At 41.1% G+C, this 17451-nt stretch overlaps 1 protein-coding gene across 1 annotated transcript in view; it reads right to left on the reverse strand.

The window, feature by feature from the left end:
* Positions 1 to 17451, reverse strand: part of ahr2 (aryl hydrocarbon receptor 2) — a 94803-nt gene that overhangs the window by 457 nt on the left and 76895 nt on the right. Inside the window, exons 3-10 of the mRNA XM_026157809.2 lie at positions 11524 to 11714; positions 11354 to 11443; positions 5335 to 5449; positions 4993 to 5132; positions 4690 to 4892; positions 4489 to 4598; positions 4182 to 4323; positions 1212 to 2763 (exon numbers count right to left, since the gene is read on the reverse strand). Of these exons, the coding sequence (XP_026013594.1) occupies positions 1212 to 2763; positions 4182 to 4323; positions 4489 to 4598; positions 4690 to 4892; positions 4993 to 5132; positions 5335 to 5449; positions 11354 to 11443; positions 11524 to 11714 (2543 nt within the window). The remainder of the gene's footprint in view (positions 1 to 1211; positions 2764 to 4181; positions 4324 to 4488; positions 4599 to 4689; positions 4893 to 4992; positions 5133 to 5334; positions 5450 to 11353; positions 11444 to 11523; positions 11715 to 17451) is intronic.

Raw genomic sequence — 17451 nt, forward strand, 5'->3', positions numbered from 1 at the left:
CAAGAACACATCTGATCGACCCCTCTGTGAGCAATTATAAGCTATAGCAGATACACCAAAGTCATGTGTATAAAAATACATCACATAAGACAACAGTTATAGATTCTAAAGGAGAAAAGTATATAGGACATTGTAATTAGAGGCTGCAAAGCTTTCCCCACGAGGGGGCAGTGTTTTACCAGAAAGTGTTACTGTAGTTGCCCCTGTGTTGAGAAACACACCACAAAGACGTGCTTGCTGAGTTAAGTGATGACTTTAAATTGGTCGTAAGTGTGAACATGAGTGTGAACAGCTGTGTGTGTCTTTCTGAGCTGGTGCCCCTCACCTCCCGCCCTGTGACAGCGGGGACTGGCTAAGTTGTTAAAAAACAGTTTGAAAGGTCATCTCGTGCTGCAATTACATACAATGAGTTTGTGATAAAGACAAACTGACACAAACTAACACCAGGTGATGTGAACAGCGGCGAAACCACATTCACGTGAGTTAAAATAATTCAACTTCTGACTCACAAAAATCCATCAGCTGACATTCGCCCGAGACCACCGGCAATCAGACCTGAAGCCTAAGCTCACTGACACTGTGTGAGGGCTCCTGGAGCTAAATGCTTCAAGTTTTATTTGGAGCAAAGTGAGCTGACTGATATGACTTCACGGTAAACTGCAAAAATACGATCTATAATGTCCTTATCAGTCGGTTGCCAGGGGTGAATATTTACAGGTCTTCATGTACACGAGTATCATGAGGTAGAACTTGGTGTGGACGCGCCATGAGATCCACCAGTAAACAACTATGAACTGCACATCTGTTGACTGATTAGTAGGTGGCACATGTTAACTGGAACTCAACCCCCTTCATAACCCTGAAAACGCAGAGATAAACCAGAAACTAGCTGTCAAAGTTCCAAAGAAGAGACTAAAGAAGAGACGGGAGAAACACCCTTCAACTGAGTGATGGTGTTGATGTGATTTGGTGCTATATAAATAAAATTGAATTAAATTGGATTTAAACTGAATTATTATCTTAGTAAGGACTCAGAAATAATGCCCCACAACAAATGTTAGGGAAGTCTGTTTGTGTTTCGTGTGTCTAAAAGACAAAAAAGATACTGCCAGATTAATAACCAAATATCGGCATCAGTGTCTGTATTAAAACCTCAAACCATTCAACTTCACATCTCTACAAAGATTAATGTTGCTGAACTGGCTCTTTACCTGCGTCTGCTCACTGAAGTTCAGATATTGCTTCTGCTGCCCCAGCAGGCCGTTCGGTTTCAGACCAGTGGGCATCTGGCAGGACAGTGAGGCCTCATCCAAATTTGGGATCGAAGCCATTCCTGATATGGCTCTTCCTCCGACCTGGTAAAAGCAGGAGGGATTGGAGGGAATCTGACTGGGGGCCGGGTTCAACCTCGGCTGACTGTGGTGCACGCCGTTCACAGGCAGTCCTGGGGCGGCATTTCTGTACATACAGCTTGTAGAAGCCGGCGACCGCTCCAAGAGCTGCTGAACAGGAAGTGGATTAGAAGTCTCTGGAGTCATGAACTTGTTGAGAGAGCCGATGTCTGTGGGGTTCCTCTGGAAAGAGCCCATCTGCTGACCCGTGATCAGCTGCTGCTGCTGAGGCCACGCCTGCCTCTGACTGTTGCCGTTTGGGGTCTGTACAGGAAAGTGGCTCTGCATGCAGCTGAGTGATGAAGAGAAAACAGCCTTGTTTGAAATATTGGAGGCAAATGTTTCTCCACAGCTGTCTGCTTGGTGTGTCACTGATTTGCTGCACTTGGTGCCCTGGAAGGTAAAGACATTATTTAACTGTCCTTCCTTGTTTTGGTCCTGGAGGCCAAATGTTTGGTTGGCTGGGATCATTTGAAGAAGCACTGGGTTGGTTGAAGGCTGCCTGAGCGGGAAGGCTCCGAGGTTGTTGTCCATGCTGCTGGCCTTTAGCTGACTTTGCGTTTGAGGAAAGCTGTTTGGCAGGACGTTGTTAAAGGTCAGTCCATTGGGACCAGAAGAATTAGGCTGAGGAAAGTCCATGTGGCTCAGTTTCATCGTCTCCTGGGCCGCTGTCATCTGCACTCCGTTGGGTATCAGCTGGGTCTGTGTCTCGAGAGCCCAGTCAAAGTCCAGCTCCCCGCCTTGATCTGGATCCTGGTTTTGAAGTGGGTCCAAACCAGAGAGGCAGGCTGGGATGCCGTCAATCTGTTGCGGCAGGTTGAGTCCGACATCCTTCTGCAGCTGCTCCTCCACGTAAGACAGGATGTCATTGTTGAGAATGTCGCTGAGGTCGTCGCCGAACCCACCGTGGCAGCTCATCTGCAACAGCGTGCTCTCCCAGCTCTTGAGCTCATCAGGCTCAACGTGCAGGCTTTCGATGAGCTCACCGTCCCCAAAGATCTGCTGCAGGGACTCCATGATTTCCTGAACCGTGGTTTCTGCTTTCACTACGTTTCCCACTGCCGGGCTGGGCTCCGTGTCTCCGGGAACGTTGAGTGTGGCGTTGGTATCCTTGAAGACCATGTCGTTGAGGTTGCTGAGGGTGTTCGCGCTGTTCTGATCGCAATAGAGCGTATGGTCCTGATTCAGCATGCAGCCCAGCAAGGAGTCGCGACTGATGGCGTCACTGTCAAACTTCCCCTGCTTGGGGGCGGAGCACGGGTCACGGGGCTCAATGTTGGGGGTGACATCATACAGCAGCGCCTCTCCGGTGGCATAGTTAAATGGCACCTGCAGACGTCTGAGGCGAAGCTGCTCTTCTCCTTCTTCATTTCTGCAGGTGAACACATGAGTGAGTTTTCCACTGGGTCCAAAACAAGCTTTCCATTTACTGAGCCAAACACCTCTGTCTTTATGAGAGTGAGGAAACAGCACAGGAAATAAGGAGAGGAAACATGAAGGACTCAGGGAAGAAGAGAAACTGAGGAGAGGAGAGGAAAATTTAAGGAAAGGAGGAGAGATAACAAAGGGAATACATAGAGAGGAAATAAGAGAAGAAATGACATACCAAGGACACAGGGAAATGAGATCAGATGAGAGGGGAGGAAACAAAGGAGAGGAAATAATGAAAGTAACAAGTACAGGAAAATAAATAAAAAAGGAAACAAAAAGAGCAAAGGAAATAATGAAAGAAACCACAAGATGAAACAAGAGAAAAAAAAACAGTTGAGACCAGAGAGGAGTAGGGGTAGCAAGGAAAGAAGGACAGGAAATATTGAGAGGAAACAAACAATGTAAACAAAGATGAGAAACAAGGAAATGTGAGGAAAAAAAGCAAAGAAAGGGAATGAAGAGAGGAGTGGAAGCAGTGAAGGAAATAGGAAGAGGAAAAGAAACAAAACAGGAAGCAGGAGTCAAAAAGACATAATGACAGGAAATAAGAGGAAAAACCTAGAGAGGGAAGGAAACAATGAAAGAAACCACAAGATGAAACAAGAAAAAAAACAAACAGTAGATACAAGAATGGAGAAGAGAAAACAAAGTAAACAAGGAGAGGAAAAAATATGTAAACAAAGATAAGTAACAAGCAAATGGGAGAAAAAACAAAGGAAATGAGGAAAGGAGTGGAAACAGTTTAAGAGTTAAGAAGAGGAGAGAAAATGAAGTACGCAACAAGGAGATGAAACAAGAGAAAATCAAACACTAGAAAAAAGATTAAATGACAGGAAGCAAGGGAAGCAAAGACAGTAAACAAGGAGAACAAACAAGAAAATATAGGAAAAAACAAAGGAAACGAGGAGAGGAGTGGGAGAAATTAGGAAAGTAACAAGAGGAGAGGAAACAAAGTTGGAAACGAGGACAAGAGAGCAAATAACTAAGGGAACAAGAAGAGGAGAAGAAATGATGAAGAAAACAAGGGGAGGAAAGATTAAGGACACAAGAAAAAGGGAAGAAATAAAGAGAAAAGGTCAGAAACAGAGGAAAGGGAGGAAACAATAAAGGAACCAAGTAGCGAAAGCATAAAGTATACGATGAGGGGATGAAACGAGAAGTGAAAAAACGCAGAGAGGAAAGGAAACAAGGAACAAGGGAAAGGAACCAACAGGAAGAGTTGAACCAAAAAATAAAAGTGAACTAAAAGAAAAGAAAAGGAGAAAGCAAAGCAAACTGATTGAGCAGCAGCAGATAAACATCTGACTGCGGCTTTTCTTCGTCATGTTCCTGCTGGAGGAAACAAGTCTGCAGACTTACGTCAAAGCTCTCTGCTGGGCCACGATGAACTCGGGTTTCCCGTTTTTTATGATGAGCCGGGCGTTAGCCTGGACCCAGACCCACCGGCCGGCCTTGGTCAGCAGCCTGAAGATGGTTATGCCACTCTCTCCGGTTTTCATCACTGCAAGAAGACGTGTCATTTTTAGATTTTGCTGCACAGCAGCTGGCAGATAGCAACAGATTTCTTGAGTTATGGAACCCAAGTGATGCACACAGAATTTAAAACCGGCCGTGCCTATTTTGGCATTTTTCGCCTTTTGTAAACCGAGCAGAGCTTCCGACTTACTTCTGACATGGTTTTCTGCGCAGTACAACATGTCGGCAGCATGGATAAAGTTGTAGCCCGAGCCTTTCCTACTGATCTCTATCTCGGAGTAGCCCAGAACCAGCTTCGCTCTGTGGACGAAACACACGCCAGACTTCACTTGAGCGCCACAGCTTCATTCAGACGTTCAGTGAGAGATTCAAACAGCTCTCTGTGCCTTACCTTGCGTCGACGCCTATGGGTGTGAAGTCCATCTTGTGTTTGGTCTGGAACATGAGAGTCTTGGTGCGGATCTCCAGGATGGACGGCTGCTGCATCGGCGTTGCGATGGCAAACAGAGCAAGCTGCGGAGGAACCAGTGACCCATCCTCCGACACGTGGTTCTGATTGTGGAGAAACTTGAGGCGGCCGTGGAAGTTCAAAGCCTAAAGACAAGCACACAGTTTTAAGAATAAAGACCTCCCTTTAGGCCAGGAACATCTTGTGGATCCCGGTGCAGTGAGGCGTGTTGGTGTGTGTGTTTACCAGGAAGCCAGACGAGTTGTCGAGTAGGCAGCGCAGGCGGCAGCAGAAGTTCCTCTCCAGGAAGGACGAGTTCTCTGGAGGGACGGCATGCGGGTCGTAGCTCACTATGTTTCTGCTGATCTCAGGGTTGCTCTGGTCACCTGGAGCGATGAGGAAACATTCATCTTTAGATTATTACATGAAGCAATACGATGCAAAAGAATTAAAACGAGCACCGCAGATACACAAAATCACACTGGAAAATGTAGACTGCAGCAGCAAAGAGACGTGACCATGTTTCTGGCTCCTCCTCTGCAGGTCACCTGGACAGGTGTGATCACTGTGCAGTGTGGGCAGACTTACTGGGGCCGTCGGCGCCCTCTGTGTTTGGGTTGAAAGAGAAGTGGAGCTGCTGTCTGAAGAAAGCTCGGTCGTCTGTGTGGATCAGCTCAAACACGCTCTGATGGACGACGTCCGACTGGAAGCAGGAAGCAGAAACATATTTTTAACGACACGAATCAACCTCAAAACTTTCCTCTGACACAAGCGGTTGCTCTTCACGTCTAGTGCTTTGTCTTTTTTAACCTTTTAAAATATTTTCAGTTAAGCTTATTTCTTCATTTTATCAATTGCACTTACAACCCATCATCTTTCTTCTTGGTTCAATGTCCTATTTCTCCTTTGCTTGTTCCATCTAGTTTTCCTACAGTGCTTTTATGTCTTTGATTTTTTCACTTTGTTTGTTTTGTTTATTTTTTCCACTCACTTTACATCGCTTCATGATATTTTTGTAGTTGCTTTGTGTCTTCTTTACTAGTTTCACCCATTTCCTTTATGATTTCACATCACTGTGAGAACAGTTTTACTACTTTTTTATCTCTTTGCAGTCTCTTTTCTTCTTCTTTGGTTGGTTTTGTAGTTGGTTTGTGTCTTTTAACTGTTTATCTCTTTTGCATGAATTTATGTTCATTTTTATGTTTTTCTGTTCTCTCATTAAACAACAAACAAAAAATTGTAAAAACAAAAACCCAAAAACTATAATATTATGATATGTTAAATTGCAAATGCAACGCAGGGAAAATCACCATGGAAAAAAACACCAGAAAGGTAATCAAAAACTCTTAATTTCTTTAAGTCTTCAGGAATAGTTCTCCAGGCTTCTTGATGGAATTTCATTTGGATGTTTTTTGCCTTTTGTTCTGACTTCTGCTTTCAGGAAGTCTGAAGAAACTATTGCTCAAGGCCACCTTAAAAAACAGTCTGGCTCCTTGGAAGCAAAACAGAAAGAAATGAAGGGTGGTGCAATATTTTTGCACAGTACATATTTACATTTGACTGAAAATATTTCTCCCATAGAATGAAGTTATCATAAGTTAAAGTTACCTAAAAAAAAAAAGGTCCCCAACCCCGTTTTGTTAATACAACACAGGAAAATGACCCTCACATGTCTTAAATAAAGGTGTGAAATAACAAGCGATGCAAAACCACAATAACATTAAAATTAACTTATGAAAAGATCGTAAAAGTAGTCCAGTAGTGTGGAGGAAATTTAGACCCTTCTTCTGTGTAAATGTGTTTGCATGTTTATCTGACTAAATACACCCAAAGCTAGTTTGAAACTTGTTAAAACCTTTTTAAATTAAATGCATACACCTAATTTGAATTTATATATAGTGATATTGACATTTTATTCCCATAACTAAACAAATGCTGTACTTTTTGTACAGTGTGACTTATTACATTACCATTGTGGCTACTGTGAGACAGAAAGCAGAGGTGGGCTTGCCTTTATTTTAAAGCTTTTTGAGTAAACGTAAACAATGTTGACCTCCATCCTGGTTTTCGTGAGCATCAGGCTCACAAACTGCACTAACAAAAGGTGTAAAGGACGTCACTTTCTTTCTGAGAACGACAAATATTAAATAATGGTTCCACAGACTCGGTCCTACGCCTTCCCACCTTTCCAGTGTTTGTCCTGCCGAGGTGCGTTCAAGAGCGATGATGCAGGTGTAAACACACATGGAGCGAATAATGCTCCCAGCAGTCAGAGCTGATGGACGGGGCTGGAAACAGAGGCGCTGTTGTTGTTGCTAAAGGAGCAAGGTGCTGAGAGAGCCACACCTCAGCAAACAAAGCTCAACACAAAACCCTCCTTTGTGAGCGACGCTGAAAAATGGCCTCGAACTTCTCATGAGGATTCGCTGCACACAAAGCAGTCCTAAAGTGAGGATTTGTGGCTTTTTCTAGAGAAATACTCAGGCCCTTGATTTTTACAGTAATCTCCACGTTTTCTTCACGTCTGTTTCCTCTTTTGTCTCCTCCATGACTGTGCTCAGAGCTGCTCTATAAATACACTTTATAAAGTCATAAACAGTTGAAGCAGCTGGTGAGTTGTGGCGTTAAAAGTCACTGCAGCCTCCAAAACAAAACGTTTCCTGCCCTGATCTGCAGCCCCACTTCAGACCATGTTATGCATGTGAACGAGTGTTCAAATGTGTGTGTGTGTGTGTGTGAGGGCTGTTTACCACGTGCACTCTCTCCGGGCAACATTTTTTTAGGGTTTTTTTTTTTCTTTTGCTTGTGCTTTTTCTTCCCAGACTACAGACTACATCTTTAACCCCGGTTCAAACGGATTTGTTTATAAGTCAAGAGTTCACCGCTCACAAAGCATTTGTCATGCACGCACACATACTCACAGAAACAAACGCAGACACATGAGTCCCACACAACTCCACTACTTAGTCATTCGAAATACCGAAACTTTAAAAAATAAATCTTTCTTATGAAGTGATGAAGCAGCTTTTTTATTTTTCAAAAGTCACATTTTAAATGTTAATGCTTCTGATGTAACTTTTAGGATGTACTGTAACAAGTCGGGTAAAAACCTGTAGTGCTGTTTGTCTAACTACAACAATGTCATGTCCCTACTGCTGAGTCGTGGCTTGTTTCTAAGGCTTGGTAACCATAGGGCCAGTTTACACACATTAACTAACTATACCCTGCCTGACCGTCCTGAGCCGTTCTAAATCTGAGAGCTTAGGTGGAGTACAGGGTTTAGTCAGACAAAAGCTGCTTCATTACAAAAAAAGTCCACTTTAGACTCATGAAATCCATATATATCAGCTGACCTGTAGGGTGTGCAGAAAAGGAGCACAAAACATTACAACCTGGAGACCTTGATTGAGCTGCAGGTATTTATTAAAGTCAAAGGAAAGAATCTGAATCACAACCAGCTGTGGGTTTCTCCAAAATCCCAATTTAGATTAAGCGTTTGTGTGATTGAAACGCACTATCTATATGAGCAAAGACAAAAAACGTATAATGGTAAATGTTTTTATTTAATCGGAACCTATAGCTGAGAAAAAGACTCACTGAAGCCTTGTCACTGGATTTTATGGCCAAATCTTAGGTGGAGTGCATGATTTCTCCTGCTTTATTTAAAGAAGTGTGGTGTACCCACCAGTAATATGTCTTTACTGGCTGCTGCTGATGTTAACGCAACTGAATTTCACTCGCTGAACAAGCAAAGTACAAAAACAACCTAAATGTCAAAATGAGAAAAAGACTGACTTGAGACCGACTTATGAAGGTGGAGTCATCTATTATAAACTGGTCAAGGCTGTGTGGGATCATGGAGGTTGAAGTAGCTGTAATCTTTGAATGGATTCAAAAGGATTTAACCGAGTCCAACGTATACGCTACGCCTAAGATCTGTGTCAACGACTGAACTGCAGGACGTGTAGAAGAACAGCAGAAAACATGATTCACAGCCAGACCCTGGCTGGTCCTGATACTGAATTGGACCAATCCATGCATGCCATGTGGGGCTGCAGGTATTTATTCAAGTCAAAGCATCACAAGTGACTGTGAACAAAATGCAAAATTGTTTGATTTACTTTGAAAATTGGAAAAATACTATTTTTGATCCTGTTACATCAATTGGTCATGTAGAAGTGAAACATTTCAACATCTCTAAATGTGAGTCCCTGATTGATTTTGAATTCTAAGTCAAATACTCCTTGTTAGATTTTTTTGTGTTTTTGATCAGCTATTAAAAGTCAAAAGATTTACAAGCAGTCCGTGTTTGTGAGGAAAAAAAGAAGGCAATAGATTGAAATCTGTGTGACCTGACTTTCATGGACAACAAATGTGAACTGAAACCCACTGCTTGTTAGATGAAAGGCTGAAAAAATGCGGCGGTGTACTGTTAAAGGAGGTTTTTAAGAGGAACATCAGAGTTCAGGAGGTCACTGAAGTGGAAACAGGTTCTTGTGCAGTAAAAACTTATTTCTGCATGCAGGCTTCTCTTTTTACCAGCTGATTTGATAATTTCTGGAAACTGACCATTGTTGCTCCATAAAAGGAAAAACACGGCCCGCCTTCGGATTTAGTACATCCTTACTCTAAAATACAAAGACAAGTTATGTGCAAAGGCATAGCCTCACTGTCAGGCCTTTAGGTCGTTTAAAAAAACCTTCAATTTCAGAATCAGAATCAGTCGCAGTTCACAGGTTACTGGTTGGCTATATCCTCCTGAGCCCCAGCCCATTGAAAGATACTGTTTTTCCTTGGGTCTCGGGTGGACCAGTTTAAGTACAATGAGAATCCCAAGGAGACTTGCAAACTGTCATATTAAGGATGATTTGATCTCATTTCACTGAAATACTTTGGAAGGAACGGTAATTCTTGTGAAAAGGGAAATGTGCCTGTAAAATGACAAATAGGTCCTTGATCTTGAGCACTGTATAGGTAACGACCCATTAAGTAATCACTAAACTAACTGTTGCTGGACGAGCAAACAACACATAGGTGGCAACGTTTAAAAGTTACACTTTCAACAGAGACGACTAGAACAACTGGACAATCCTGAGCATCTCGATATCACTTGTTATTTAATTCAAATATCCCTTTCTGGGATTTCATTACCTCGATGAGAATCAATTCATCAAGACATTAATACAAATGTATTTGTTCTTCTTGCTAGAATAAGATTTAATTTCAAAATAAACTCAAAATAAAGTCTCTTTAAAGTTTTAAAAGTGCAGCTTTTTATTCTAAAGCTTGATTTTTTTTCCATGTTTGTCTTGTAAAAATAAATCAAACCTGCACAGTGAAGGGTTACACAGGTTGAGGCCAGCTGAGACCAAATTGGAGCGTATGTGCCCCAGGCTGCTAAAATGAGCGAGACACCCCTGGGCTACAGTTTGATTTTAGCTTGGCACATCAGCGTTATACTCTTGGCAATCATTACTGGCTTTGTGGTATTGATTTAAGAATCTTTGGGCTGTGCATGCTAACTGCCTACACCTCAAGTGTGCACAGAGGCATGCCTAGGGTTGGCATAGGAGAGACTACCACTTCCTGTTAGCTCCTTTCTTACTCTCCTGGTTGAAGTTACACACATTTTAGCTTCGATTCTTTGAATAAACAAAGCCCGTGTTTATTTCTTGGTTTGTCATACAACAGTACCTATGATCTCCCCTTTATCAGCCACCAGCCTCAAGCAAGCAAGACTACACAGCTTCTCCAGCTGCAACTTGGTTGTTGTTGATGGTTTCTTCGCTGGGGATTAATTATTAAACATATTTGATTTTTCCTTTGTTCTGTGATTTTGAGTGTTGCCTGACGAGATGATCAGAAACTGGACCATAAATGACAAAAAGGTTGCTGGAAGTTTATCCAAAACATAAAATTTCAGGTTATTACTCAAATAAAAAAACAGATTAGACGCCATTGTGAGAGATCTAGTGAAAAATCTACTGCAAGAATTCCATCTTATTAAAAATTCTTATCATTATTGTGTGCATGAGTTTTTAAAGATGTTTATTAAACCTTTGAGGTTGATACCAAACCTAATCTTAGGCAATCGGAACATGAAATTTGTGTTTGTTGTTGTTAAATTTTGGCAATGAGGGAACAGCAACAACATACAGCGTTGGGTAGGGATAGGGTTGAGAGGGTTAAAGGAGTTCTTACTTGGTATCTATTTTCTTCTGCTATGATTTCTATTCTTGACTTCCTGATGAGGAGCTCTGTGTATAAACAGTTTTATGTTACTAAACTGTTACTGACCATCTGTTCATCATGTGTTTTTTCCACCTGAATTCTTGGATGATGGGTCATGGAAGGTAAAATTTCAAGCTAGATTAGTCCAAACGGTCGTTTTGTTGGTTTGCTGCCACTTTTCAGACTGTTTCAAAGCTTTTTTCTTCCAATGCTGCTAGGTGGAAATAATTTGAATTCTTCATGATAGATCCTACCACTTTTCACATGCAAAAAAAAATTCAAATATTACTATAACAATGAACATTTTTGACATTTTTATCCCACTTTTTACGTGGTGCAAGGATCTGAAGTACTGGTCATAATGTTTCTCTTATACCTGATGGAAGCCGAGGAAGTCCTGAATGGTGGGGGACGTGTAGAAGACGTAGCCTTCAGCTGTCACCACCAACACGAAGCCGCTCAACGCCTGGAGATCGAAAACAAGCTTTACCATCTTCGTTCTATCAGAATGTCTGAAATAAGCCACAAGCATGTGAAAGGCGTTACCTGAAGCAGCAGGTCTCCCTCAGAGAAGTTCACCCCATCGATGGAGGTCACTGTGGAAGTCGTGAAGGAGGAGGGGGCAGTGGAGGTTGCGGAGGATGGCTGCAGCGCCGAGCTCGCGCTGTTTCCTCCAAACATGATGCTCCGCTCGCTGGAGTAGCTGGAGTTGTTGTTCTGGCCCATCTTCATGGTGGCTGCAGGTGATGAAGATGAACAGTTAATTTGCTGAAGCTTTAAAACGTGTATGACATTTAAAACACCAACGAGGATTGCTTGGGGGGGGGGGGGGTAAAAAAAAAAGACTATTTTTCTTTGTTGTTGGATTTATTTTCCACTTTTGATTTTGTTTTAACACAGAAGACCCCACAGGGCCAAACCGAATGCAGTTTGAGACGTGCTAAACAAATAAAAAGTGATGCAAACATGACTCTGACCTCATCTTGAAACAGCTGGCTGTCTTATTACAAAACTGTCAAATTTCTCAAGAATCTCTGATGAAATATGAAGTGAGAAAAACACCAAAAGCGGAACATCACTGTCTCTTTCCATCAGGGTGGAGCTGCCTCCTGCTTCCTGTCATCTTACAACACCGTAACTCTGCTCTCCCTTCTCTTCCTCTTCCCTTTCTGGCACTTATCGATCAGCTATTATCCAAAAGAAAAACAAGAGAAAAAAATAACTGCCCCAAAGCAGCTTAGCACAGCCCCTCAGGGAGGAAGCAGGTGGTTTTCGAAGATGGAAGCCGGTCTTAAAGGGCGAAAGAAGGACTGAAGGAGTCTGGAGTGTTTTTACTACACTCGGTTGGTTTGTTGGTTTTTACTGTTTGTCTCGCACTGATATTGAGAGATGCATTTTACACTTCTGGATATTTTTTCTTTTCTTCGGCCTTGGTCTTTTACCGTCACAGTATTTTGCTTTTCCTTGTCTTGTAGAGCTCGTTGTAAAGTTTTTTTAGGATGCTCTTGTGTTTTTTTTTTTCTCACAGGGCATAAAAGGTCTGTGCAAATTTGCTTTTATATAGAGCAACACTAAAAAAGCACAGTGATTTGACAGAATCAAGCATTTAAAACTCCAAAATACTAAATCTTGAAACTATAAAAACATCCTTAGCTCCAACATGTCTACTCTAAACATCAAAAATTACTAATATCTCACAGGTTCAGCTTCTTGATTTGTTGTTATTCTTCAAGTTTTATATAGCAAATTGAAATTGTTTTGGTTTTAGGGGGAGGGGAAACAGATTTAAAGATGAAAAATGAGTCGATTAATCCAGAAAATAATAGTGGCGGCCTTCACTCTGTGCAGACTGCTGGTTTAGAGTACTGGCAATGCTTCTGTCCCAGCCCAAGCGCTGGGTTTTGAAATTCAATTCCTGGAGGCTTGCTCAGCCCCCGTCCTTGTTAAAAGTCCAGGCTGAATGAGGATAACAGACGGAGCCACAAAATTACCCGTTGGCCTCGGCGTTTCCCCCCATGGACCAAACACAGCGGGGAGGCAGCCATTTTGGACGACAGAGCTCATGTGAAGTGGTTGACGGAGGCCCTGGGAGCTGCCGGAGAGGCTTGGATCGATCTGGTTTTCTAAGAGCACAAGAGGAGTTGCGTTGCAGCCTCTTCTCCAACAAAACAATCATAAAGGCATTTCGTGTATAATTTAGAGATACTGGATAAAAACCCTCGGATTATAACTGCCTGAAAAAAAAAATCACACAGAGCTTTTTTAGGAAAGAAACTCTTCCCTGCAATGATTATGTTTGACAAGCTCAAACTTTGCTCTGAAATGGGGCCTTCAGCAAAGTCTTCTAAATGATTAAAGGCACAAAACTAGAGGCTGTGGAAAAAATGCAACTCCAATGTGGATTAAACATGGGAAAAGTTTTGAATAATAAAGTCAGTTTAAGTACAAGAAGTCCTTAAGAGGTGGGTTTTTTCTACTCTTGGATCTTAATGATGTCATAGAGAGTGAATATCTCTGATTATAGTCATTGGAGACACACAGCTCCCTAATTTATCAACTCACTGTAACACGTACAGGTATATTAGTGATGCTCTATGGCCAGAAAAAGCAACAAAAGTACCAGATTTGAGCACTCAAGCCAGAATTCGAACGACTCGATGATCTTTTATTGAATTTTTGACACAAAGTTAAATAATTCAGTTTTGATATGCTCTGTTTGGTTTAAGTTGCTTTAAAGTCAAATATGTGGTTAAATAAAACAAGCACGGAGAATATCAGGAACATTTTCCCAACTACTGGGATCTTCCAAGGGAAAGACTTCAGTTTGCTTGGAGCCATAAAAATACCACCAGAGCCAGATAATCTGATATTTGCCTGGTACAAAGACAGGAACATGCCGGAGGAAAAGCAAACCAGATGGGTTGGTTAAACACACTGAAGCACACGGAAAGGAAATGTACCAGTGTGGGCTAAACTGGGCACATCAGCGTCAGTGCGTGAGTTTCCTGAGAGAGAGAGGCAGCATTACATTTCAGAGTTTATATCAAAAGACACATTCTTGACCACACAAACGATCTGGTACACATAATAATCTGAGGTATGGAACGCTTGGTACAAATATTAAAATACACCAAAAAGCCAAAGAAACATACCCTGCAGAGACGGCTACATCTTTAGCTTGGTAAAAGATAGAAATCAGTTTCTTCTTTAAATGTTGTAATTAATGGTACTGCATGGACTTAACACTGGAATGTACAAAATGCTGGGGTGCTTCCAAGCTCTGATATGGTATTATTTAATTGGGACAAAAGTAATTAATTAAAAAAAACTATAAAAATGACATCAAAAAGAGTTTATATGTGAAAGTCACTACAAGTGGATAACGCATATGTCAAGCTACGTCATGATACATTATGACAGAATATTGTACGATATGTGAGATATGATATCGTAAAATACGATAAGCTATAAAAGGGTAAGTCATCTTGACACGGTAAGAGAAAACAGGATAATGACACAATACTGGATGATACAGTGATATCATACGATATTTTACAATACAATAAGTTAAGATACGATACAGCATGACATTGATTTTAATTTAAATACCACCTTTGGTGAAGAAGCAAACATTAACAGCAAAATTCACGCCCAAACCTGCTCATACATAGCACAAGATTATATAAGCAACTGTACTAACAAATGCACAAACAACAATAAGATAATGGCTGGACTCTAAATAACAACAAAAGGATCTCTAAGTTAACAGTCTGGAGACTGTTCATGGAAAATTTACAGTGACCATTTGATTCTGTGTGATTTTCACCATACAAAGCTTCATTGTATAAATCCACAGAGCACAAATAACAACATGCTAAACCACATTACGAAAAGTTGCATTACAATGCTCCGTTTTTGTTTTTTTTATATGATAGCATGATGAAATGCAGGATGAAGCTTAAAGCTCAGCTCAAAGATGATTACTGTTTACCTGTGGGTAGCATATTGGCTTCTTTTAGTAAGTTCCCATCGAGCACTGTGGGTGTGTCAACATGCATACTTCAATAACAGACTCATTTTTAATCCCATGCTTCTTTGCTTTCTCCCCCATCTCAGGAAGTTTTCCCCCCGGTACCATGCCAAATGTTTTACTGCTCCCACAGCACGCTTTGCACAGCATTTAACATGATTTATGGGAAAACATAACAGCACCAATCGATTTCACGCCTTCTCGCAAGTCATGAATTTGAATACTGAATCCTTTTTTCTCGCAGGCCTACAGCAGCATTTACAGGATCAGTCTGAGGAGTTATGTACAGACATGATTTTATTTTGACTGTGTTTATCGAGCTAGGAAATATTTACCTGCTTAATGGGTTTAGATTCCCACAGGGAAGCGTCCCGGCACAACCATAGGCATTTAGGTTGGGGTATTTAGCAACTCTATGAGGGCAGTTGTTGACAGCTATAGGTAATGCTAATAAAAACTGTACAAGAACTTCTGACATGGCTGATTTCAGTCATTCAGCAGTGAAAAAATGCTGATTAGCCACATTCCCAGGAGTCCAATTTGACGTTGTCTGCTATATCTCATCATCAGTTCCCATCACCAAAGATATTTCACCAGTATTTTATTTTAAAGAAGAAGAGAAAATAAGTTCTTCCATTTGTTTTTGATATTTTGGTTACATAGGCTTAATAGAGAATAGATTATTTTTCCTTCATTTTTAATGCCACATTTCATGTACCCATTTGATGTTTAACATGGAATTCTTTTAAATAACTGCATTGTACGCTTGCATAACATCACTACACTGATAGGAGATTTAAAAACGTAAGATCTCTCCAAAAAGTGTTTGCCACACAATCGCAGAAGCTAAAGTCAACAACAAAAAGATTCAAATCAGGAATCAAAATGTGTTGGGAAGTATGGGGAGTGCTTGGTGACAAACAGGGATTATAAAAATGCATAGAGCTTCTAAGGAGGGGGAAAAGACAAAGACAGGAAGTAATACAACAAAAGGTGCCACAGAAAGCCAACTACCAAAACAAGACAAGAAGTAAAAACAGAGACAAAAAGAGACACTGGAAAAATGCAAAGAAACCACAGCTCTGTAAAATGACTGTGAAGTCATTTGTCTCAGGGAATCAACTGAAATGAGCAAAACCCAGTCGATCACCAGACACCACACAAGCCTCATCTACAGTCTGTGGCTACAGGATTATTGTAGCCAAAGTAGCTTATTTGTCAGCAGGGAGCAGGGAATATATATCAATGCGTCAACGCGTTAACAAGCTAACCGCACTAACGAGCTAAGTGCACTAACGTGCTAACCGCTCTAACTCGTTGACAGAGATTTGCCGTGTTAATGCGGTTATGGCGTTAATCTCATTTTAATGAGATTAACGCTGACAGCACTAATATATATATATATGTATATGTATATATGCAGGGGTGCACATAAGTGGTCCGCAGGTGCGCATTTGCTGTCAAAATAAAAGACGTGCACCAGATAAGAAGATGCAAACGTGCGTTTGCGTACATAAAATTTTCTGGAGGAGGACAGACATTTGTTTAGAACTCTTAAAGATGTCGAAGAAGCAAGCTCCTTTAAGCAATTACTTTGGTGTTCCTCCACCTCCAAAGAAATGTCAGAAGGAGTCCGAACCACAAAAGAAGCACATATTCTCGGAAAAGTGGTTGCAGAACGTGAGCTGGCTTCAAACAAATGATGAACGCACAGAGATGTGGTGCAGAATATGCCGTGAAAATCCCACTCTAGCAGACAAAACCAGTGTCTTTTATATGTATGCAAACGCACGTTGCAACTTCTTATCTGTTGCGGGTCTTTTATTTTGACAGCGAATATATCTATCTATCTATCTATCTATCTATCTATCTATCTATCTATCTATCTATCTATCTATCTATCTATCTATCTATATATACATATATACACATACATATATATGTATGTATACGTATGTGTATATATATATATATATATATATATATATATATATATATATACATATATATATATATATACATATATATATATATACACACATATACGTATATATATATATATATATATATATATATATATATATATATATATATATATATATATATATATATATATATATGGTTATGGCGTTCCATGTATGCCTTGCCTGCTAGCATCTTGCACCCTGCTGTTATGTGCTGGATTGTCTCTGGGGCATCTTTACACAGCCTGCACCTGGGGTCTTGCCTGGTGTGATAGACCCCAGCCTCTATAGATCTTGTACTCAGAGCTTGTTCTTGTGCTGCCATGATTAGTGCCTCTGTGCTGTCTTTCAGTCCAGCTTTGTCCAGCCACTGGTAGGATTTCTGGATATCAGCCACCTCCTCTATCTGCCGGTGGTACATACCGTGCAGGGGCCTGTCTTTCCATGATGGTTCCTCGTCTCCCTCCTCTTTCTTGGGTT

Source organism: Astatotilapia calliptera, chromosome 23, assembly GCF_964374335.1.
Source record: "Astatotilapia calliptera chromosome 23, fAstCal68.1, whole genome shotgun sequence".
Classification (NCBI taxonomy): domain Eukaryota; kingdom Metazoa; phylum Chordata; class Actinopteri; order Cichliformes; family Cichlidae; genus Astatotilapia; species Astatotilapia calliptera.